This window comes from Phocoena phocoena, chromosome 12 (genome assembly GCF_963924675.1).
Source record: "Phocoena phocoena chromosome 12, mPhoPho1.1, whole genome shotgun sequence".
NCBI classification, from domain to species: domain Eukaryota; kingdom Metazoa; phylum Chordata; class Mammalia; order Artiodactyla; family Phocoenidae; genus Phocoena; species Phocoena phocoena.
The window spans coordinates 89,540,360-89,566,666 of NC_089230.1; the positions used below are offsets into that span (position 1 = coordinate 89,540,360).

Here is a 26,307-nt window from a genome sequence, read left to right on the forward strand (position 1 = left end):
TACATATGCAAGCGATTCTTGAAAGATCTAGGAAAGCAATTGGTTCTAGTTTATGTACTTCTTAATTATTACCAGATAGTGCCAGATTGTTTTCTAATGTGTTTATACCAAATTTTTACTCACCCAGTAAATATGTAACAGTTCAAATTACTGCACATCTTCACCAACTTCCAATGATGAGACTTTTTAAATTTTGCTAATCTGAAAGCTATAAAATTATCTATCTAAGAGCAATATAAATGTGTATTTTCCTGAATAATAATGAGGTGGGGCATTATTTAAAGTGTTTCATTTTATGAAAATATCTTTGCTACAAATCCTTATTTTTTGTGATGTCTCATTCTCTGGATTCTGATTTCCATGATCATCAATGACTTGCTGGCTGATTATAATTTTCTTTCAATGTGAAATGGCTTTAGGAAAAATAATAATAAAAAAAGTCAGGACAGGGGCTTCCCTGGTGGGACAGTGGTTGAGAGTCCACCTGCCAATGCAGGGGACGCGGGTTCGTGCCCCAGTCTGGGAGGATCCCACGTGCCGCGGAGCAGCTAGGCCCTTGGGCCATGACCACTGAGCCTGCACGTCCGGAGCCTGTGCTCCGCAGCGTGAAAGGCCACAGCAGTGAGAGGCCTGTGTACCGCAAAAAAAATAAATAAATAAAAATAAAGTCAGGACAGAAGATCTAAATAGACATTTCTCCAAAGAGACATACAGATGGCTAAAAAGCACATGAAAAGATTCTCAACATCACTAATTATTAGAGAAATGCAAATCAACAGTATAATGATGTATCACCTCACATAGGTCAGAATGACCATCATCAAAGTCTACAAACAATAAATGCTGAAGAGGGTGTGGAGAAAAGGGAACCCTCTTACACTATTGGTGGGAATGTATCCTGGTATAACCACTGTGGAGAACAGTATGGAGTTTCCTTAAAAAACAAAATAGAGCTACCACATGATCCTGCAATCCCATTCCTGGACATATATTTGGAGAAAACCATAATTTGAAAAGATACATGCACCCCAATGTTCATTGCAACACTATTTACAATAGCCAGGACATGGAAGCAACCTAAATATCCATCAACAGAGGAATGGATAAAGAAGATGTGGAACATATACACAATGGATCATTACTCAGCTATAAAAAAAAAAAACAATGCCATTTGCAACATGGCTGGATCTAGAGATTGTCATACTGAGTGAAGTAAAACAGACGAGAAAGATAAATATCATATGATATTGCTTATATGTGGAATCTAAAAAATTGTGCAAATAAACTTATCTGCAGAACAGAGATAGAGTTACAGATGTAGAAAACAAACTTATGGTTACCAGGGCAAAAGGGGTGGGGCGGGAAGGATGAACTGGGAGATTGGGATTGACATATACACACAGCTATATATAAAATAGATAACTAATAGGTAACTAATAAGGACCTACTGTATAGCACAGGGAACTCTACTCAATACTCTGTAATGGCTTATGTGAGAAAAGAATCTAAAAAAGAGTGGATATATGTATATGTAGAACTGATTCACTTTGCTGTACACCTGAAACTAACACAACATTGTAAATCAACTATACTCCAATAATTTTTTAATCCAAAATATTAAATTAAATTAAATTAAAAAGAAACTTTAAAAAAAATTCAGTATCCCAATCCATATGACAGTTATATTTTTAAATTAATAAATTATCATTCTTATGTCCATCTTGTGGCCATGCTTAGACAGCATGAGTTGTATACTCAGTGCCTGATTACCCCACCCATGATAAGAGCAAGTTTGGGGATCAAAGTGGAGGTCTGGGTCCTGGGACCTGGAAGCTTAATTATAGATTTACTTGTGAATTTCTATGTATCTTGCCTTAGATTAATGATTTTCAAACATATTGAGCAAACTGTTACTCATAAACCTTATACAGAAATCAGAACAGAGTGGAGCCACTATAACTGAAGCATCACAGGAGCCCAGACTTACTCTGCCATCAAATACTGGGCAAGGTTATTCTGAGGGGGAAGGGAGAAAATACATATATTAGAGACTAAATAAGAACCTAGGGACATAGCAATAGACTAAATACACATTAAAAGTTTTATAATGTTCTATGTAAGTCAATGGCAACATGTTTGAAGACTTATCTGAAAGAGATGATATTTTTGGAAAAAATAAAATTACCAAAATGATTCAAGAAAAGACAAAGACCAATTAGCAGATGCATTAAAGGAGGCAAGCGAAATTAAATAATGAATGTTCAAAATGCAGAACAGAATAATGTGGGTAGCATATAGCTAACTTGGAAAATTATAAAATATTGGAAGGCAAGTTAAAAATGATCTTATATGCCAAACTAAAAGGTGACTATTTTGCTAGCAATGAGGGACCATTGAAGACTCTTTTAAACAGTAACATAATATGATCAAATTTGTGTTTGAATAAGATATATTTAACAGGAATTGAACAAAGGAGGAACTGAAGTCATGAGAACTGGTTAGAAAGTATTTGGAAGAATACAGACAGGAGATGAAGAAGGCATTACAATTGAAAGAAAAAGAATAGAATTAAATAACTGATAAGATGAATGATGTGGGTGTGGAGGGATAGGGACCAAAAGAAAAACATGGGATGACTATGCAAGATTGTTATTTGAACAAATAGATAGATAGAAATTCTAAAATTAAAATTCAAAACAAAATATCAGAGGTATGCCCATTCATTCATCAAACATGTACTGAATATCTGACAAAATTATACTACTTTTTGGCAACACAAAAATATTAAACTGTGGTAGGGAGAGTGGCCAAGACAGCAGAGTAGGAAGACCCTGAGCTCAGGTCATCCCATGGGCACACCAAGATTACTACTATTTACAGATCAATTATTGATGAGAAAGACCTGAAGACTAGCAGAAAAGATCTTCTACAACTAAAGATATAAAGAAGAAACCACAACAAGATGGATCAGAGTTACAGAGAGGTGGAATAGTCAAGACCCACACACTTGGGTGGGCAACCCACAAATGGGAAGACAATTACAATTGTAGAGGTTCTCCCCAAAGAGTGAGGGTCCTGAGCTCCACATCCGGCTCCCCAACCCAGGGGTCCTGCACTAGGAAGATGAGCCCCCAGAACGTTTAGCTTTGAAGACCTGTTAGGCTTAATTTCAGGGGAGCCTGAGCACTGTGGGAAAGAGACTCCCTTCTTAAAAGGCACACACAAAATCTCACACTCTCCAGGACCCAGGGCAGAAGCAGTAATTTTAAGGAGCCTGGGTCAGACCCACCCACTGATCTTAGAGAGCTTCTTGGAGAAGCAGGAGGTAACTGGAGCTCACCCTGCAGACATAGACACTGGAGAGAGGCATTCTGGGGAAATCATTCTACTTCATGGACACTGGACCTGGTAAGTGCCATTTTGGAATCCTCCTTCTAGCTTATTATGCTAGGACACAGCCCTGCCCACCAGCCTATCTGCACCCATACTGGGACAACTCAGGCCAAGGAGCTAAAGGCAGGATACAGCCACACCCACCAGCAGTTGTCTGCCTTAAGACACAGTGAGACCACAGCCATGCTGGGACCCAGGCCTGTCCGCCAGAGGGCTCAGCAAACCAGTGTACTGGCATTAGCCCCAGGACCCAGGCTCACACACAATTGGATGGGCACCAGCCCAGACATCCCCTGATCACTGTCTCAACCCACCAGGAGGTGGACACTAGCCCCAGGACACTGCAGTGGTACAGCCTGCTGTATCAGGACATTATTCACCCACCAGCAAGCCAGCGCCAGCCCTGGGATCCCTGGGCACCAGCCATGCCCACAAGCACCAGCCATGCCCACATCACAAACAAAATGCAATAACAAGAGGAGGTAAAATCTTATGGACACATTACCAATTTTTTATAATAAATTATAGTGTACAGCTCCATCACAGAATCTTTTTATACAAAGCCACTAATGTGAACACTGAAAGAAATCTGTCATGTAGGTCTTTAATCTTGATTTAACAAAGTTTGTACAATAGCAAATTATATCAAAAGTCTAAAAAAGCACAGTGAGTTTTTTGTCATGTTCTAAAATTTTTATTTACATACCATAAAAATGAATTACATATAAGGGAACTCCCATATGGCTATCAGCTGATTTTCAGCAGCAACTCTACAAGTCAGAAAACAGTGGCATGATATATTTAAAGTGATGAAAGGGAAACCTACAACCAATAACACTACACAGCATGGCTTTCTTTCAGATTTGATGAAGATATCAAAATTTTACAGACACACAAAAGCTAAAAGAATTCAGCACCACCAACCACCTTTACAAGAAATGTTAAAGGGATTTCTCTAAGGAAAAAAGAGGCTACAACTAGAAATCTGAAATCTACAAAATATTAAATCTATAGTAAATGCATATATACAGTAAGGATAGTAAATCAGTCATGTATAAATCTAGTAGGAAGGTTAAAAGACAGATGCAGTAAAATCATCTATATCCACAATAAACAGTTAAGGGATGCACAAAACAAAAAGATGTAAAGTCTGATGTTAAAAACAGTAAACATGTTGAGGGGGAGTAAAAATTCAAGATTCTTAATTCATTTGAACTTAAGGTGTTAGCAGTTTACAATAATTATATATATAAAATTATATATATATATATATATATATATATATATATATATATATATATATATCCCGATGACTACAAAATAAAAATCTATAATAAACACAAAAAAGATAAAGAAATCCAAACATAACAATAAGGATAGTCATCAAATCACAAGGCAAGATAGCAAAACAAGAAGAAAGGAACAAAAAGAGATCTACAAAATGTCCAAAAACAATTAACAAAATGGCAACAATTACATACTTATCAATAATGACTTTATTCCATGTAAATGGAATAAATAGTCTAAACAAGAGTCATGGAGTGAATATATGCTGCCTACAAGATAATCACTTCAGATATAACACAAACACATGCAAATGGAAATTGTTTTCTTTTAAAGCCAGGATACCAATACCTATATTAGACAAAAGAGAATTTAAAATAAACACTGTAACATGAGACAAAGAAGGACATCACATAAAATCAAGGGAGTAACCCAAGAAGCTATAACAATTGTAAATACATATGCATTCAATATAGGAGCACCAAATACATAAAGCAAATATTAACAGACATAAAGGGAGAAATTGACAGTAACACAATAATAGTTGAGGGTGTTACTACCCCACTTACATCAATGGACAGATCATTCAGACAGAAAATCAATAAGAAAACACTGGCCTTCAATGACACATTAGACCAAATGAACTTAATATATAGATATATAAAGGGAATTCCCTGGAAGTCCAGTGATTAGGACTTTGTGCTTCCATTGCAGGGGGCACCAGTTCAATCTCTAGTCAGGGAACTGAGATCCTGAAAGCTGCATGGTGTGGTCAAAAAAAAATAGAAGTGTATAGAATATTCCTTTCAAAAGCAGAAGAATACACATTCTTTTTAAGTGCACATGGAACATTTTCCAGGACCAATCACATGCTAGACAAAAAAAGTCTCAGTAAATTTAAGAAAATTGAAATCATATCAAGCATCTTTTCCCAGCACACACTATGAGACTAGAAATCAACTACAAGAAAAAACTGGAAAAAAACACAAGCATGTGGAGTCTAAACAATATGCTACTAAAACATCAATGGATTACTGACTAAACCAAAGAAGAAATTGAAAAAAAAGAAAAAACACTTGGAGACAAATGAAAATGAAAACACAGTGATTCAAAATCTGTGGGATGCAGGAAAAGAAGTTCTAAGAGGGACACATAGCTATAAAAGACTACTTCAGGAAACAAGAAAAATCTTAAATAAATAAACTAACCTTACACCTAAAGGAATTAGAAAAAGAAGAAGAAACAAAATCCAAAGTTAGTAGAGGGAAAGAAATCATACAGATCAGAGGAGAAATAAATGAAAAAGGGACAAAAAAAATAGAAAAGATCAATGAAACTAAGAAAATGATTTAGGGAAATATAAACAAAATTGATAAACCTTTAGCTGTATTCAACAACAACAAAAAAAAAAAATGAAAGAAAAGAAAGAGAGATGACCCAAATCAATAAAATTAGAAATGAAATAGGAGAGGAAACCACAGAAATACAAAGGCTCACAGTATATTATTATGAACAAATACTCCAATAAAATGGACAGTCTAGGAGAAATAGACAAATTGCTAAAAATGTGCAGTCTTCCTAGACTGAACCAGAAAGAAATAGGAAATATGAACAGACTGATTACTGGTAGTGACATTGAACTAGTAATTACAAAAAAAAAAGAAGAACAAAAGAAAGAAAGAAAAGAAATCAACAAACAAAAGTGCAGCACCAGATAGCTTCACAGGTGAACTCTATCCATCTTTTAGAGAAGAGTTAATGCCTATCCTTCTCAGACTATTCCAAAAAAATGAAGAGGAAAGAACATTTCTGAACTCTTTCTATAAGGACAGCATCACCCAGTTCGGCAAAACTGGAAAGAGATATCACAAAGAAAGAAGATATCACTGATGAACATAGATGAAAAATATTCGACAAAATATTAGCAAATCAAATTCAACAATATATTAAAAGGATCATACATCACAATCAAGTGAAATTTATCCCAAGGATGGTTTAATATTTGCAAATCAATCAGTGTGATGCCTTACATTAACAAATTGAAGAATAAAAATCATATAATCATCTCAATAAATGCAGAAAAAGCCTTTGAAAAAATTCTATATCCATATATGATAAAAAAAAACCAACTCTCAGCAAAGTGGGTTTACAAGGAACAAATCTCAAAATAATAAAGGCCATGTATGACAAACCCACAGCTAATATCATACACAATGGTGAAAAAGCTGGAAGCATTTCCCTTAAGATCAAGAACAAGTCAAGGATGCCCACACTCACCACTCTTATTCAACATATGTTTGAATTCCTAGCCATATCAACCAGACAAGAAAAATGAATAAAGACATCCAAATGAAAAGGAAGAATTAAAACTAACACTGTTTGCAGATGATATGATACTGTAAATAGAAAGTCCTAAAGATGCCATGAAAAACTGTACTAGAGCTCATTAATGAATTAGGTAAACATGCAGGATACAAAATTAATATAGAGAAATCTGTTGTATTTCTATACAATAACAACTAACTACTAGAAAGGGAAATTAAGAAAGCAATTCCACTTGCAATCATATCAAAAAGAATTTAAAAACCTAGGAATAAATCTGAATAAGGATGTAAAAGACCTGTACTCAGAACACTATAAAGACATGGATGAAAGACACTGAAGTTTGCACAAACAGATGGAAAGGTACACCATGTTCATGGATTGGAAGAATTAATATTGCTAAAATGACCATATTACCCAAGGCAATCTCCAGATTCAGTACAATCCCTATCAAAATATCAATTGCACTTTTCACAGAACCAGAGCAAAGAATTTAAAATTTTGTATGAAACTCAAAAGACCTAGAGTATCCAAAACAATCTTGAAAAAGAAGAACAAACCTGGAGGTCTCATACCCCATGATTTCAAACTATACTATGAAACTAAACAACATGTTACAAAAACAGACACATATATCAATAGAACAGAGTAGAAAGCTCAGCAATGAACCCACACTTATATGAGTAACTAATCTATCACAGTGGAGGCAAAAATATGCAATGGGGAAAAAACAGCCCCTTCAATAGTTGGTGTTGGGAAAACCAGACAGCTTCATCAAAAGAATCAAACTGTAACTCTCTCTCATCTCATGCACAAAAATAAATTCAAAATGGATTACATACCTAAATGTAAGACCTGAAACCATAAAACTTCTAAAAAGAAACATAGGCAGTGTGCTCTTTGAAATCAATCTTAGTAATTTTTTTTAGATATGTCTCTTTAGGCAGGGAAAACAAAAGCAAAAATATATAACTGGAGTTCCATCAAACTAAAAAGCTTTTGTACAGTGAAGGAAACTATCAAGAAAACAAAAATGCTACATTATGAATGGGAGAAGATATTTGCAAATGATATATTCAATAAAGGCCTAACAACCAAAATATATAAAGAACTCATACAACTCAATATCAAGAAAACAAACAACCCAACTTAAAAATGGGCAGAGGATCTAAATAGATATTTTTCCAAAGAAGATGTACAGATGGCCAACAGACACATGAAAAGATGCTCAGCATCACTAATCATCAGGGAAATGCAAATCAAAACCACAGTGAGATAGCACCTTACACCTATCAGAACTCTATTATTGAAAAGGCAACAAATAATAAGTGTTGGTGAGGATGTGTAGAAAAGGGAACCCTTGTGCACGGTTGAAGAGAATGTAAATTGGTACAGCCACTGTGGAAAACAATGTGGGGATTCCTCAAAAAAGTAAAAATATTAGTGGAACTATCATATGATCCTTTTCACTCCTTGGCATTTATCTGAAGGAAATGAAAACACTAATTAGAAAAGATATAGGCACTCCTCTATTCACTGCAACATTAATTACAATAGGAGAGATATGGAAGCAACCTAAGTGCCATCAGTAGGTGAATGGATAAAGAAGTACTGGTATACTAGATTCTTTGAATGACTTTGATGTGGAAAGTTCAGGACATAACAACATAACAAAAAAGCATAAAGACCAGTCAAAAGTTCTACTCTGTCTACATGTCTTAATAAATGTGATGTACTAAATACTAAAATTTTTAAAAAGTACTTGTATATACGTACAATGGAATATTAGCCATAAAAAAGGAATGAAATCTTGCCATTTGGAACAACCTGAATGGACTTAAATTGCATTATGCTAAGTGAAATAAGTCAGGCAGAGAAAGACAAATGCTGTATGATTTCATCTATTGAAGAATCTAAAAAACAAAACAGAAATGAGTCAAAAATACAGAGAACAAACAGGTGGCTGCCAGAGGGGAAGTCGTTGGTGGGAGGGGATAAATAGGTAAGGGGATAAATAGGTAAGGAAGATAAAAGGTACAAAACTTCTAGCTGCAAAATAAATGAGTCATGGGTATGAAATTTACAGTGTATAGTATATGGTCAATAATAATGTAATATCTTTGTATGGTGACATATAGTAACTAGACTTATCATGGTGATCATTTTGAAAAGTATTGAAATATAGTATCACTATGTTGTGTAACAGGAACTAACATAGTGTTGTGTGTCAACTATACGTCAAAAACAATCTCTCCCCAAAAAAATACCCATATAAAAATTGATCAGAATTGTGGTCACCATAGGTGGGGGATGGGGAATTGGAGGAAGGCAGTCAAATGGTACAAACTTCCAGTTATAAGATAAATAAGTACTAAGGATGTGATGTACAACATGATGTATATAATTTACACTGCTGTGTGTTATACATGAAAGATTTTAAGAGCATAAACCTTAAGAGTTATCATCACAAGAAAAATTTTTTTCTATTTATTTAATTTTTATGAGCTGGTGTATGTTCACTAAACTTCTAGTGATAATCATTTCATGATATATGTAAGTCAAATCACCGTGCTGTACACCTTAAATATACAGTTGCTATATGTCAATTATAGGTCAATAACACTGGAAGAAAAAAATTAAGCCATGATGCCTACATTTAAGGAAATCACAACTATTACATAGTGAGTCATACAGGAAAATGTCACTGTACAGTTTAATAAGTGCTGTAATAGGAATATATAGTAAGTATTTGTGATAATAATAAGGAACCTATTGTCAACTTGATATTGAGAAGGAAGATCAAATTAAAAAAAAAAATTTTTAAAAATTTAAAAAAAGCAACAACCTGAACTGAGTTCAGGTTGCCTATTTTCCTTCCAAATGGGTCTATATAGTAGAGAGCTGGATATATAAGGTCAGAAGCTATCTGTGCTAAAGATAAAAATTTGAGAGTTTTCAGAAGCTAGAAAGGAGCTAAAGTTGTGGGAACAAATGAGATCACGCAGGGAAATTTTCTAAACTAAGTGAAGGAGAAGGTATAGAAATAGACTAAAGATTGGTAGCTACTATGAAAACATGTCAAGTACAGTGTGAGATATTGATGGGTCTTTGTATCTTTCTTGTCCTAGCTTTATTTTTACTACGTGGAAGGTATTTTGGGTCTGTTAAACGATGTTTTACTTGGTTTTATTTTGAGGGAGGTAGGGTTATAGCTTTAAAGCTTCAGATTTTTGAGAGAGTCAAAGGGCAGATCATGATGATCAACCCTTCTTTGACAGAGAAACCAAGGGATAAAGAATAGTATTGCTAGATTGGCTGTGACAGTGAAGGATAAGAATTATTTTTTCACACCTTGTTTCCTTGTGCATTGCTTTGGTCACATGCAGAGCAACTCTCCTCAGGCTTCGAGTTGAGGAATGAAGTAGTAATGGTCAAAAGGAGAAATGTTAGCTCTGTCCTGATTTTTGCAAGTGCTTTCTATGGGGGAGAAAAGTAGATGCAACAAAAACAGCAGCTGTGCTAGCAGCAACAAGAGTAATTGATAATTCTCATCAGGCACTTAACAAATTGATAACTTTTATGAATTAATATAAATGTGAATGTCTAATATGGGGAAATTATCCAAGTAAAGGTAATAATTTAGTCCATGAGACTTGGTCTATCCAAATCTAAAATAATTTTTGTAATTCTAAAATAGGAAAATATATGATGTAAAAATATTTACTTTAATTTATATGCTATTTATTCTACAGTGCTATGATGATATTACATATATAAACAGTATTGGGACTATATATACTTTTATATATATATAAATCTTTAAGACACTGTAGTTTCTCATCATTAATATGTATAGCATTTAATTCTATTTCATTGGCCTTAGAACTTAATTTTTTAAATTTTGGAATAATATAGATGATTATAACTTTTGTGTCTTTGAATATTATTGGTTAGATATATTATTTTTTGGTGATGAATCCTTCTTCAGGAAGAGAGATACATGGACTTATTGACTGGTGATACTCTTTTTAATCACAAATTTAATAAAATTAGAATCATAAAAAAAGGAATGTAATATTTTTAAACTAAAAACAAGATAAATAATTTCATTGCATTTGTATGATGTTCTTTCTGGAGAAAGTAAGAAAAACTGAACAAAAACATTTCAACAGTAATAATTTTTAATGTCTATTGAGTAAATCAAATTTATTTCCATTATAAAGGAGCAATAGCAAACAATATTATGTTTCTTCTAATACCAAGAATTACAATAAAGATGCATGGGTAATTTGTGATTCACTGCATTTGTAGCTTTATTTGTATGTTAGTATGTCATTTTCTGGGGTTAGATCAAGGAGACCTTTATACAACATAAGGGGAGTGTGCCTCATATGTAGACAAGGTGTTCCATTTCTATTCAGAATGAATAACACTTGTGCTCTCAGCTGCATTGTGTTCACAGTAAAGGTATTAATCTCTTCTGTGTTTTCTTTAGCATAAAGTACTCCATGGTGGTCTCCTGGATAAATTTCAATTAACTGACTATAGTTCTGAATCATACTTTAGAAATACATTTGGCAATAAAAATTAAATTCATCCATATTTTTAACATAATGTGCTTCAGACTCAGTACTGAGGTTCCATAGCTTCCTTTGACAATTTGAGAGTTTTAAATAATATAAGGGATTTAAAAGATCTTTCTCCTGGGTTAATTTATTGGATTTACCCATGACTCAGACTGATCTTAAATTTTTTAAGCATGTTAAAGTTAATATACTTTGTTATATCAATCTATATGATTTTTAATACATTTAAACATTACAGATATCTATGTTGTAATCAGAAGCCACTAATTAATTACTATATGACATATTTTGTAAGATGTTTAATACATATTTCCATATAAAAACCTTGGGGTTTTTTTTCCATTTATAATTGGAAGAAAACTAAATTTAGAGTGTATTCAAATAGCACTGCCGAAGAAGCTTTTGGAAGCAGCAGGAAAACACTCTATCTAACCCCAATTAGTCTTGTTTTCTACATTCAGGGCAGTTCCGTTTTTCAACATATCCACTAAACATGATGATAATGAAAATTAATATGGTTAAAAAGCAATTCAATTGCAAATGTTTATAGTTCATAATTGTTTCCTGTCATAACTTTCGTAAAACCTGTCAGCTCCGAAAAAAAGGCTCAAGGAGCATGTAAGCTAGACACATGCACCTAAATTATACAGTAGCTATTCTCCTGCAAAGCAATGCAGAATTCATTTTTTAGCAAATTGAATTATACTTTTATTGCTCTTGGTGAGTTCACTACTTCTCAGGATAGGTAAGCTTGATTATGAATCCAAATATTTTAATTCATATGTGAACCCTTATATAAAGAAAATTTCTTGTGGATTTATCAACAATGTGAAAAGTTTAACCACAAGAAGAATGCTAGAACCCCATCTCTATAGAGTTCGCTCATTCCATTTTAATTACAAGAATGTCTTTCTGTCCCTTTTTTTCCAAAACTACCACAAATGAAAATTTTAGCTATATTTTTATTTGTCTAAGAATGTTTTTGCCTAAAATGTATGAAACTCATCATGCCATAGGGAGCTGCAAAGATAAATCAAACACAAATCTTGCCATAGGAGAGTGAGCAGTACAGAAGGCAGATGGGGTGGGTTTTTTTTAGACATCCCCCCCATCCCCCCTCCTGCTCTCATTGGTTCTTACATCTCACAGCTGCTCCTTGGTGCCAACAAATGTCAGGAAAAATCGTCAAGGGAACAGGGCAGTTCTGTAGTTCCTGAAGGTTTTTGACCAAAGATCTTAGATTATTACAACTAATGTTGATGTCACAGCAATGATTTCACAATGAAGACATCTATCAGACACAGTAGGAAGGAAGGCCATTTAGAAAGGAGCCATTGCCAACAACTGAGTTGAAATGTAATAAGAACTTAAACAAGGGCAATGGCAGCAGAAGGAACACTGCAAGTTTTGATATAAGAAAGAGGTGACAGGAAGCAGCAACTAGTTTGAGAAGAGATGGGTGGACAACCATGCTGAGTTTCTAGGCCTGGGAGAGTAGGTGCCAGGAGCAAAACAACAGAAGAGGAGCAACAGGAAAGACAGAGGTGGATTAGATGACCCAGAACAGAGCCTCGAAAACTAAGCATTATGGAGTGGTTGAAAAGGCCATCTGGAAACAAGCTGTCAGGCAGGTAGGAAGACAGTCAATGTGTAGTGGTGTCATAAGAGACAAGGAAGGAGAAAACTTTTATAAAAATAAGTCTTAAGTATTACAGAGGCAGGTGAGCATTATGGAAGGATTTGCAAACTGGGCCTAAAACCTTTGACAAAAAAGATCCAGTAAAATACAGAGCCAGGAAGGTAAATTTCAATGAGATAAAGATTGTGCATGGAAGGCCAAGGAATGGTGAAATATATGATGTCACATAACTTATTTTTTATTACTTTATAGTTGACTTAAAATATTGTGTTAGTTTTAGGTGTACAACAGAGTGATTCAGTATTTTTGCAGATTATACTCCATTATATGTTAAGATAATGGGTATAATTCCCTGTGCTATGCAACATATCCTTGTTGTTTATCTATTTTATAAGTAGTAGTTTGTATCTGTTAATTCTATATACCTACTTTGTCCCTCCCCCTCTTCCCTTTTCCCTTAAATCAGTTTGCTAATAGATAAAGTATATAATTTGTATCTGACAATACAAAGTTATAGACAAAATCAGGATGTTAAAAATAAACTTTCACACACCAGATTATAATGTTGTAAACAAAATGAGGTACCATATCTAAAAGCAAGATTTGACTAGAAAATACTCTTCATATAAAAAGAGGCATCATTTGAAGAGGAGAAAGGATTTTAAAGACATGAAGACACGATTTTGAGAAAAATGTTTTTGTAGAAAGCTATCCTGTTGACCTCACCCTGCACCCTCTCCCACCCATCACATCTGACAGTGTTTAAGGATAGTTAAAACCCTATCATTCGGAAAGGAACATAACGGACCAACAGAGTCATGCATTCATATCTGAAAAAGCCAAAGCAGCCTGTGTGTGTGTGTGTCTGTCTGTCTGTCTGTTTGTCTGTCTGTGTCTGTGCCTGTGTGTGTGGAGAGACAGATAGGGAAGAGATTGACCACTAACTATATATACCTCCATAGACAGCAGGGAAGGAAATGTCTACCATGGTCTAGATATGGACTCCTCAAGAAAGCCATTTGGCCTGGATTCACTTGATGTTCTGCCCCAGTGGTTTTCCTAGTCAGGTGCTCAAGACAACATTAGCATTCTCCTTAGCTGTCCTGAACTTTAGAGAAGCTTCTTCCTGACTCTAGGCCCATGACCTCACATTTCTCAGAGCTTCTACTATTGAAAACTTTTCGTTGTAATTCTTTCTTTGCATCTTTTGAGATATAAATCTTTTTAAAATCTTCTTGCCAGTTTGACAACCAAAGATGCCTTTCTTCGGGACCCAGAACCATCTCTTTGAAATGCAATCATCAATAAAGATAGTGGCCCTCTCTGTGGGCAGATAGGAGCCTTGTTCTAAGCTGTAAACTATCTTCTGTGATGAAGACATGAGAGAGTTTATGTTTTTAGGGGGTAGGGCCAAATAGCGACACAGGTAGCCCATGGGCCCCCCACCTCAGCTCTTAAAAAACCTGTCACCTTTTGTTTCAGAGGAGTTGAGCAAAAGCTGAGTTCTGGCCTCTCTCCCCTATTTCAATAGCCTTGAATAAAGTCTTCCTTACCTCTTTCACTTTGTCCAGTGTAACTGTTGCTTCAACACAGGCAAGTAGTTTTTGGCAGAAAGAGTCTGTATATAATGTGAAAAAACAGAGGGGACCAAGTTAGAAATGAAGAGACAAAATCCTAGGAATTGTAGCTGGCAAAGGGTGTCTAAAGATTACACAAATGCTCATGAGTCATAGGGTTAAAATACAGGACATTCAGTTAAATTAGAATTTCAAATGAACAACATATAATTTTTTAGTATAAGCTTAACTCATGCAATGTTTGAGACATACACTAAAAAATTATGTGTTGTTTATCTGAAATTGAAATTTAACTGAGCTCCCTATATTTTATCTGACATTCCTACTGTGAGAAAAACAGTTTTAAACATCTGTTCTTCCTAGAGAGCAGAGGACTGCTTACAACAGTATTGGTGGCCAGCTGTAATAGCTACACTTTACTATGAACTTCTCTCTCCTTTCTGCCCACTTTGCCCTCTCTGCAAAGCTCAAAGTATCCGAAACAGCAGCTAGCTTGAGAGGAGGCTCTAAGAACATAAAAAGAAGAGAAACCAACTTCTTCCTGCCCGGAAAAGAGGCAGCGGGTAACAGGTGCCCTTCAGGCCTTAGCTGGTTGGAGGGGGCTGGGGAAGTCATATCTCTAAAGGAAGATTTAAATGTTGATAAACTTCTTAGCCTGGATTAGCTTCTGTATCATTGTATAACTTAGAAAGAAGGTGGAACTCATAGGGATTGCCAAGTTTTCACCCAGAGGCAAAGAAAATTTCCCCCATTGTGAGAGAGACAAAAATAAAGTTCTAGCCTCCCATATATTATATTACACGTGTTCAATGTATCAAGTCTATAGATGTAAATATATATATGACAATAAAATACTTTCCAAATTTTATGTGCCTCCAGATTTTATGAGATTAATTCAGTTAAAGAATAATTTTAAAAGGATAACTGTAAAAATTATTAATCACATTGCATATTATAGTAATACTACTTATAAAATATTTAAGTATTATTGACAAGCACTAAATATTAATGAATATTAATAAAATACCTCTATGAGACAAATTTCTAATCTTTTTTTGTTACAGACTTTTTTTAAACTTTTTTATTGAGGTATGATTACATCAAATAAAATGCATGAATTTTAAGAGTATAATTTGACGTACTGCCATTTGTATCACAGGATATTTTAAGAGTCTAATGAAAACTATTATTTCACATATGCAGGGACACATTTTTAATATAATATCAGGGCATTTTTTTTTATTCATCTAAAATTTTTGCTTAAAGTTTTTTCCTATGAACTGGTAGTTAATTACTCGAGACAATGACTTTACAAATTTATTATACTTATATATCTAAATTTCTTGAAGTTTGGCCAAATATCTATAAATACCAGTGTTATCATTTTATATGAGTGTTAACTATAAATGCTATGTTCTCATCTACTTGATTAGCAATAGAATGCTATCAGAACATATATTAATATGACTTTTTTTTTAGATGCAGGTTTATTTTTTCCATCTTTCAATGGGAATTCCTACTTAGAACTGCCTTTTTGTACAATCCTGAGGAAGGAACGTAACAGAATTGTTAACATCTACTTGACTATACAAACAAGCACTTTGAATGGAACAATTCTCTACAGTGAGTATTAAATGTTTGACCTCCTATATGTCATGCTTCTTTCTCAAATATTAACCTACTGAATTAATGAATTATTCATTTAAATGTTTTGGGAAAACTTTTCTAGCCTAGTGAATGAAGTATTACCAAAAAGAAATCTTGTTTCTTTCTAGTTTTCTTTAGCAGTTTCTTTAATTTAGGAGTCACTTAATGAAACATGACTTACAAACAGGCTCTGAACCAGCAAAGAAGGATACACCAAGCATATAAATTTGACAGCATATGGCTATAGCAGTGAAACAGTAATGCTGCAAATGTTTCAAATAGCATATTTTTTATAATATAAATAACTAACATGAATTGCATTCAATACTTGGTAACTTGGAAAAAGGTATTTCAAAGCTGGTATTCATTTGACAGTTGGGAAAATTCTTATCACTCTTTAAGCATTATCTTAAATTTAGCTGGCAAAAAAAAAAAGTAGTATTAACAATATTTGTTTAAGGAAATACCTCCATGTACAGGGTTCTCTACATTTTGGTCTCTTTCACTCATGGGCAAATACCACTAAAGTGTATTGCCTTCAATATTACAAATGTTACAATTGTTTTTTTTTCTCTTTTGAAATGAATACACCATAGTTTTAATAGTTCCCTATATTGGAGATACAATGTCTTCAGTACTTGGATAGATGATCCACTGTAAGGCAATTCATTATTTCCCAAATGAGTTTCTCTTCCACTTTGAAATATTTTGCAAAATCGATTCATCTTTCTGTACTTTCTAAACAAAACTTAAACTTTTTTATTACTTGAATATGAGAAAAATGCCTAAAAGAAGAATTTTTGGAAAACTGGGTATAGTTAAAAACTTTGAACATTAAGTTAAAACTGGGAATTTATGTTACATTTTAGAAAGAAACTAACTTGTCAGAACTAGGCCAGCATTATTTATTTCCTAGGAGTGTAAGTGCCCCTGTTTAAATGATAGCTTTAAATTATTTCATTTATTTATGTTTAAAAAAAGAGAAGAAAATAATAAAAGAAAAACTGATTTTTTATATGGGAAACCTAAGTGGTGATAGGTGACCATGAAATTTGGAGGTAATAGTGCATTTCAGGGGGAACAAAACAAAACATAAAACAAAAGATATAAACATAATACTTTAAAGACACAAAGAAAGCAAAGTCATTTTCTGGATTTGCAGTGTTTTAAGTTACCTGGATATGGAAGGTGTTTCCTTGTGAAAAGTGTGTTTTTAGCAACTGAAAACAGCTCATAGCCAAAGAAGCAGCCAACCTCTGGGAATTCTCCTACCCTGGGCCTGCGCTGCAGGCCCACATCCAAACTGCCACTCAACTTTCTCTTTCTGAAGGCCACAGACATACATGCCACGTGTGTCCACTCTGTTCAAGCTGGTGCTCTAAAACAGTCAAACCTAAGCTGATGTTAGTGCCATACAATTAATTTTGCCTTTTGTAGCCAATGACCTACCAAAAAAGTCAAACTAGAAATTATTAATGAGAAAAGAGTGCCCTTGGAATAATGAGCAGCCTGTGTCTTTGTCTTACATAATTGTTGCTATCACAGCACTGGATGTGTGGAAACTGTTTACTCAAGGGAGTTTCATAGCCTGTGAAGGGAGAAAATATTTTTGTCTGTAGCACATTCTTTTTGTTCATGTGTAAGTGGTAATTTAATCCCACACTCTTGGGAAGACCTCAGCAGAACGGTTTATGGGTTTGCTGTCTTCACTCCTCTTGGAATCTGTCAACCTCATAAAAGCCTCACAACAGATGAACACAAAGATTTTTGTGGTTCATTTAGACACCTGCAATTTTAAAGGTGTCCCTTAATTTGACTTCAGGACTAATTTTCTTTCCTTTGAAATCAGTATATTATGTGTAGGAGCAATTAAAAGTGGTGAGGAAATTAAACAGATGTTAGAGTGTAAGGTTTTTTTGGTTTTTTTGGTTTTTTTGGGGGGGTAGAGGGGTTGTTTTTTACCTTTGCTATTTTTACCTATTCCCGAACATTTTAGCAAAAACTGAATTTCATTTCACAAACATTAATTGAACATTTTTGCTTTGTATCATCACCTATTAAAGGGAAAACGATAGAGAGAAATATTAGATTGATAAGCCAATGACAGTTTTGAATTATATTCCTAGTTCAAAACTGTAGCTTTATCTTTTCTCAGTTTGCCTCAACAACTAATTGATGTTGAAAAGGGGACAAAAGGGAGATAAAGTTTGAATCCTTATGGGGTTACAGTAAAATTCCTTAGAAAGGATAGTTTTTAAAAGAACTCTCTGTGGGAGAGAGACAGCTCTGAGAAGAGCAGTCAAGATGAAAAGAAAGCTTTTTGAATCTGTCACTGAACCAATTCAGAATTCTGGAACACAGTCAAAGGAGCTGCTAATAGGTCACGGGAGAAGGGGTGAGACCACACAAAACTCTTTAGGTGCACTCTCAGAAAATGAGCTCTGTTCAGCAAGCAGCATCAGTCAGGTTTTGTCATGGGATTTATTACTATGCAGGTGAATCCATTCTGTGCTATTTCTGTGAGAAGAAATAAGCAGGCCCTTTGGAAGGATGTGATCTGAGAATTAGGAGAAGACATTTGACCGAGATGCAGGAGGCAAATTACATGAGCAGCTCCAGTGGAAGAACAGAATTCAGAAATAATCTTTATATTACTTAGGGTCTGTATTTAAGAAAGAGAGCAAAAGGACTGGTCTTAGAAATTTATTCCAGGTAGGAATTGATAGAACGGATAAGATTATTGAAACCTCCTTTCTGGTGCATTTAGGAAGGACTGGTAGAAGAGATATCTGATATTGCTGAAGAAAAAAATTAAATCTGAAGAATCATAACCTCTGTCTTTCTCTATAAAATGATTTCCCCAGCAAAATACACAATATCTTCATTAGACACCTTCTATGCCAAGACCAGTGAGACACCACAGCATTGCCTGACGTCTTATTAAGAAGCATCTTTTCTCATACAGAAAGTTTGCTCCATTTTTAAAATCAATTTTACAACGTGCACCATAAAGTTCTCTGAATGCCTTTACCCCTGATACTAGCTTCCAGTGGAGCTTGCTCCAGACAGAGAAGGGACAGAGTGGGATTGAGAGCAGGGTTGCAGGAAGTCATGCATGGCCATTCATAAGGCATCTAGAGATCACTTTATGGTATCATCCTTATGCGGCAGCAAAGTCAAACTCAACAAGTAGTAACTGAGTGCCAAAAAGTGCACGCTGTCAGGCCCTGGGAGGGGTACAAATATGAATAAGATGTGGTCTGTGTCTTGCTTCTCACCATTCAATGGCGAGATCCTATGAGCCTAACTCCATGAGAAAGCTGACTGTGACAGTTTTCCAACAGGAGTACACAGTAAGGACTGCGGCTGAGTGGAGACTCATAATACCAGGAATCTGGGCTTATATCTCTTCTCTAACTAGGGAACACCTCATCGTCTGAGTTGGGTTTTACATCTATTCTACCCACACTCTCAGTACTTGATTAGAATAGTTCTTAAAGTTCTGTTTGTGAGTTACTCAACTTTGGTGGTTACAATAAAAAATTAGTAGTTATTGAAACTTTATTTTAGGGAACTATTCTGTTAAACATGGCTATATTTTCTTCCAACAAAAGAGTATAGATTTTTCAGGATTTAATCAAAACATAGTTTGAATCTGGGGCTTCCCTGGTGGTGCAGTGGTTGAGAGTCCGCCTGCCGATGCAGGGGACACGGGTCCGTACCCCAGTCCGGGAAGATCCCACATGCCGCAGAGTGGCTGGGCCCATGAGCCATGGCGGCTGAGCCTGCGCGTCCGGAGCCTGTGCTCCGCAACGGGAGAGGCCACAACAGTGAGAGGCCCGCATACCGCAAAAATAACAAAACAAAACAAAAAAAAACACAGTTTGAATCAAACGTAACGTTTTCCTGGGTGTGCTTAAACAGAATGGGGGTTGGCAAATTTTTCCATAACAACCAGAAAGTAATTTTTTCTGCAGACCAGACGGTGTCTGTCATAACTGCTCAACTCTGCCAGTGTAGCATGAAAGCAGCCATAGAAAAAGTAAATAAATGAATGTGGCTGTGCTCCGAAAACACTTTACTTACAAAACCAGTCGATGGCAGAATTGGCCCATGGGGCAGAGTTTGCCAACCCTCGACCTAGAACGATGTGATTCATTAAATTTCTCTTGAAATAGACGATTGTGTTTAAAACAACTAGATTCTATTTCTATGACTGAAATTTATGAAGAAAAAGATCAGTGAGCAATTCAACTCTGCTTCTGATGTAATTAATAAGGGAATGGAACAAGGTTACTCCTGGTCGACAGAGGAAGGGGCAGAAACAAAGAAATGAGCCTAGTCAAGACTGAACTTGCTGCCGTGCCCACCTCAAGAATGGTGTCAACCAGTGATTAGGAAAATTACTCTGGAGCTACTCTACCTGTCTCTGCCCTTTGGCACATTACTGAACATCTCTGTAAAATGGAATAATATTAATAATAATAATACCAAAGATGTTAAAAAGTTGTTTTAAGATTGAGAGAGTTACCACGTTTAACGTGCTTAAAACAGTGTTTGGCATACGGCAATGTGCAATAAGTGCTCAAACATCTTGTTCAGATATGCTTTAATCCCTCCTCCCTCGTGCCTGCCAGACAAGGACTCTAGGAATGGGAGGACCAGGATATTTTTATCAAATGGGTGTCATTCATGTTGCATCCATTTGATAGACATCTCCACTGTGGAAAAGAAAAATTCGACCATGAAAAAGTCTAGAATCAAGACTGCAACAGCAGTGGGATGAAATTGGTGCAGTTTTTAGTTTTCATTCTTGTCCATTTCACCTAAATAAAGAGGATTCATTCCTCTCAGACTCTGGAATTATGACTTTGTTTTACTGGTTAAGCAGAGTTAGCAGGCTAGGAAAAATTAAAATAGGCTTTCTGTAAATTTCAGAAACTGGCCCACTCTGCAGCAGCATGTGGGAAATATGTAATAATGAATTATGTATGCCAGCCTGCTTCCAGGCTCTTTCACCCTCCCCAGAGCTGCTCTGCCTGCTGTCCATCCAGGGACCAGCCAACTCACCCCAACTATATCCTACATACATGCTGCTCTACGATGTCTGCAAACCATTAGCTACTGAGGTTGCTGTTGCGTTGCTGCTGCTCTGGACAAACACAAACCTTTCAGGATAGTGGGGAAAGTGGAGTTCTAGAGCTGCAGCAAAAGCCTGGGTTCAGCAGAGAACCCAGGGCAAGCTGGGAGAACAGTCTTTATCACATGCCACCAGGTGGTACCAGGAAGGAAGAGACCATCAGCTGCTGCCACAGGCAGTTCTGAGCCAAGTATCAGGAGGTAACAACATCACCCAAGACTTGAGCCCAGATCGATTGTCAGCTGACTGTACAACATAGAACCAGTCAATGAAACTTTCTGTTTTGTATCTGACTATGAAACATGCAGATGTAATTGGTACTATCAAATTCACAAGGTTTGAAAACGTATATTTAAAAGTGTTTTGAAAAATACAAAGTACCATACAAATGTATGGTGTTATTTATTTCATGGGAGATGGTAGAAATCCATGTCACTTTATGGAAATTTCCATACTCGACTGTCTACGTGCCTGATATAATAAACATATTATCTGGAGAGAGGGGGAAGATGGCAGAAGAGTAAGATGTGAAGATCACCTTCCTCCCCACAGATACACCAGAAATACATCTACATGTGGAACATCTCCTACAGAACACCTACTGAACGCTGGCAAAAGACCTCAGACCTCCCAAAAGGCAAGAAATTCCCCACATACCTCGGTAGGGCCAAAGAAAAAAGAAAAACCAGAGACAAAAGAATAGGGACGGGACCTGCACCAGTGGGAGGGAGCTGTGAAGGAGGAAAGGTTTCCACACACTAGGAGCCCCTTCCCTGGCAAAGACTGCGGGTGGCGGAGCGGGGAGCTTCGAAGCCGCGGAGGAGAGCACAGCAACAGGGGTGTGGAGGGCAAAGCGGGGAGATTCCGACACAGAGTATCGGTGCCGACCGGCACTCACCAGCCTGAGAGGCTTGTCTGCTCACCCGACGGGGCGGACAGTGCTGCGAGCTGAGGCTCGGGCTTCGGTCAGAGCGCAGGGAGAGGAATGGGGTTGGCCGTGTGAACACAGCCTGAAGGGGTTAGTGCGCCACGGCTAGCCAGGAGGGAGTCCGGGAAAAAGTCTGGAGCTGCCTAAGAGGCAAGAGACTTTTTCTTCTCTCTTTGATTCCTGGTACCCGAGGAGAGGGGATTAAGAGCGCTGCTTAAAGGAACTCCAGAGACGGGCGCAAGCCGCGGCTAAAAGCATGGACCCCAGAGACGGGCATGAGCCGCTAAGGCTGCTGCTGTCACCACCAAGAAGCCTGTGTACGAGCACAGGACACTATCTACATCTCCCTTCTGGGAGCCTGTGCAGCCCACCACTGCCAGGGTCCCGTGATCCAGGGACAACTTCCCTGGGAAAACGCACGGCGCACCTCAGGCTGGTGCAACATCATGCACGTCTCTGCAGCTGCAAGCTCGCCCCGCATCAGCACCCCTCTGTCCTCCCGGCCTAAGTGAGCCAGAGCCCCCGAAGCGGCGGCTCCTTTAACCCCATCCTGTCTGAGCGAAGAACAGACGCCCTCCAGCGACCTACATGCAGAGCTGGGGCCAAATCCAAAGCTGAGCCCCAGGAGCTGTGCGAACAAAGAAGAGAAAGGGAAATCTCTCCCAGCAACCTGAGAAGCAGCTGATTAAAGCTCTGCAATCAACTTGATGTACGCTGCATCTGTGGAATCCCTGAATAGACAACGAATCATCCCAAATTGAGGTGGTGGACTTTGGGAGCAAGGTAGATGATTTTTTTCCTCTTTCTGTGAGTGTGTATGTGTCTGATTCTGTGCGAGATTTTGTCTGTATAGCTTTGCTTTCACCATTTGTCCTAAGGCTCTGCCTTTCTGGCTTTTTTGTTTGTTTGTTTTTGTTTTACTTTTTAAAGTTTTTTTCTTAATAATTATCTTTTTATTTTAATTATTTTATTTTATCTTACTTTATTTTATTTTATCCTCTTTCTTTCTTTCTTTCTTTCTTCCTTTCTTTCATTTTTTCTCCCTTTTATTCTGAGCCATGTGAATGAAAGGCTCTTGGTGCTGCAGCCAGGAGTCAGTGCTGTGCCTCTGAGATGGGAGAGCCAACTTTAGGACACTTGCCCACAAGAGACCTCCCAGCTCTGCTTAATATCAAATGGCGAAAATCTCCCAGAGATCTCCATCTCAACACCAGCACCCATCTTCACTCAACGAACAGCAAACTACAGTGGAGGACACCCTATGCCAAACAACTAGCAAGACAGGAACACAGCCCTATCCATTAGCAGAAAGGCTGCCTAAAATCATAATAAGGCCACAGACACCCAAAAACACACCACCAGACATGCTCCTGCCCACCAGAAAGACAAGATCCAGCCTCATCCACCAGAACACAGGCACTCATCCCCTCCACAAGGAAGCCTACACAACCACTGAACCAACTTTAGCCACTGGGAAACGACACCAAATACAATGGGAAATATGAAATGAACCTGCAGCCTGCAAAAAGGAGACCCCAAACACTATAAGATAAGAAAATGAGAAGACAGAAAATCACACAGCAGGCAAAGGAGCAAGATAAAAACCCACCAGACCTAACAAATGAAGAGGAAATAGGCAGTCTACCTGAAGAATTCTGAATAATGAGAGTAAAGGTGATCCAAAATCTTGGAAATAGCATAGACAAAATGCAAGAAACATTTAACAAGGACCTAAAGAGGAAACAAGCAATGGTGAACAACACAGTAAATGAAATTAAAAATACTCTAGAAAGGATCAATAGCAGAATAACTGAGGCAGAAGAATGGATAAGTGACCTGGAAGATAAAATAGAGGAAATAACTACTGCAGAGCAGAATAAAGGAAAAAGAATTAAAAAAAACTGAGGACAGTCTCAGAGACCTCTGGGACAACATTAAATGCACCAACATTCAAATCATAGGAGTCCCAGAAGAAGAGAAAAAAAAGGGACTGAGAAAATATTTGAACAGATTATAGTAGAAAACTTCACTAATATGGGAAAGGAAATAGTTAATCAAGTCCAGGAAGCACAGAGAGTCCCATATAGCATAAGTCCAAGAGGAACAGGCCAAGACACATATTAATCAAACTATCAAAAATTAAATACAAAGAAAACATATTAAAAGTAACAAGGGAAAAACAAGAAATAACACACAAGGGAATCCCCATAAGGTTAACAGCTGATCTTTCAGCAGAAACTCTGCAAGCCAGAAAGGACTGGCAGGGCATATTTAAAGTGATGAAGGAGAAAAACCTACAACCAAGATTACTCTACCCAGCAAGGATTTCATTCACATTTGATGGAGAAATTAAAATCTTTACAGACAAGCAAAAGCTGAGAGAGTTCAGCACCATCAAACCAGCTTTACAACGAATGCTAAAGGAACGTCTCTAGGCAAGAAACACAAGAGAAGGAAAAGACCTACAATAACAAACCCAAAATAATTAAGAAAATGGGAATAGGAACATACATATTGATAATTACCTTAAATGTAAATGGACTAAATGCTCCTACCAAAAGACACAGACTGGATGAATGGATACAAAAACAGGACCCATATATATGCTGCCTACAAGAGACCCACTTCAGACCTAGGGACACATACAGACTGAAAGTGAGGGGATGGAAAAAGATACTCCATGCAAATGGAAACGAAAAAAACGGTGGAGTAGCAATTGTAATATCAGACAAAATAGACTTTAAAAAAAAGACTATTACAAGGGACAAAGAAGGACACTGCATAATAATCAAGACATCGAACCAAGAAGAAGATATAACAATTGTAAATATTTTTGCACCCAACATAGGAGCAGCTCAATACATAAGGCAAATACTAACAGCAATAACAGGGGAAATCGACAGTAACACATTCATAGTAGGGGCTTCAACACCCCACTTTCACCAATGGACAAATCATCCAAAATGAAATTAAATAAGGAAACACAAGCTTTAAATGATACATTAAACAAGATGGACTTAATTGATATTTAGAATACATTCTACCCAAAAACAACAGAATACACATTTTTCTCAAGTGCTCATAGAACATTTTCCAGGATAGATCATAGATTGGGTCACAAATCAAGCCTTCGTAAATTTAAGAAAATTAAAATTGTATCAAGTATCTTTTCTGACCACAACACTATGAGACGAGATATCAACTACAGGAAAAGATCTGTAAATAATACAAGCAGAGGGAAGCTAAACAATACACTAATTAATAATGAAGTGATCACTGAAGAAATCAAAGAAGAAATCAAAAAATCTCTAGAAACGAATGACAATGAAGATATGATGACCCAAAACCCATGGGATGCAGAAAAAGCAGTTCTAAGAGGGAAGTTTATAGCAATAAAATCCTACCTTAAGAAACAGGAAATATATCGAACAAACAACCTAACCTTGCATCTAAAGCAACTAGAGAAAGAAGAACAAAAAAACTCCAAAGTTAGCAGAAGGAAAGAAATCATAAAGATCAGATCATAAATAAATGAAAAGGAAATGAAAGAAATGATAGCAAAGATCAAAAAAACTAAAAGGTGGTTCTTTGAGAATAAACGAAATTGATAAACCATGAGCCAGACTCATCAAGACAAAAAGGGAGAAGACACAAATCAATAGAATTAGAAATGAAAAAGGAGAAGTAACAACTAACACTGCAGAAATACAAAATATCATGAGAGATACTACAAACAACTCTATGCCAATAAAATGGACAACCTGGAAGAAATGGACAAATTCATAGAAATA

At 36.5% G+C, this 26,307-nt stretch overlaps 1 protein-coding gene across 1 annotated transcript in view; it reads left to right on the forward strand.

Annotated features, from left to right (window-relative positions):
- Positions 1-26,307, forward strand: part of EYS (eyes shut homolog) — a 1,660,061-nt gene that overhangs the window by 1,279,215 nt on the left and 354,539 nt on the right. The window contains 1 exon segment of the mRNA XM_065888819.1: positions 16,281-16,424. Within this exon segment, the coding sequence (XP_065744891.1) occupies positions 16,281-16,424 (144 nt within the window).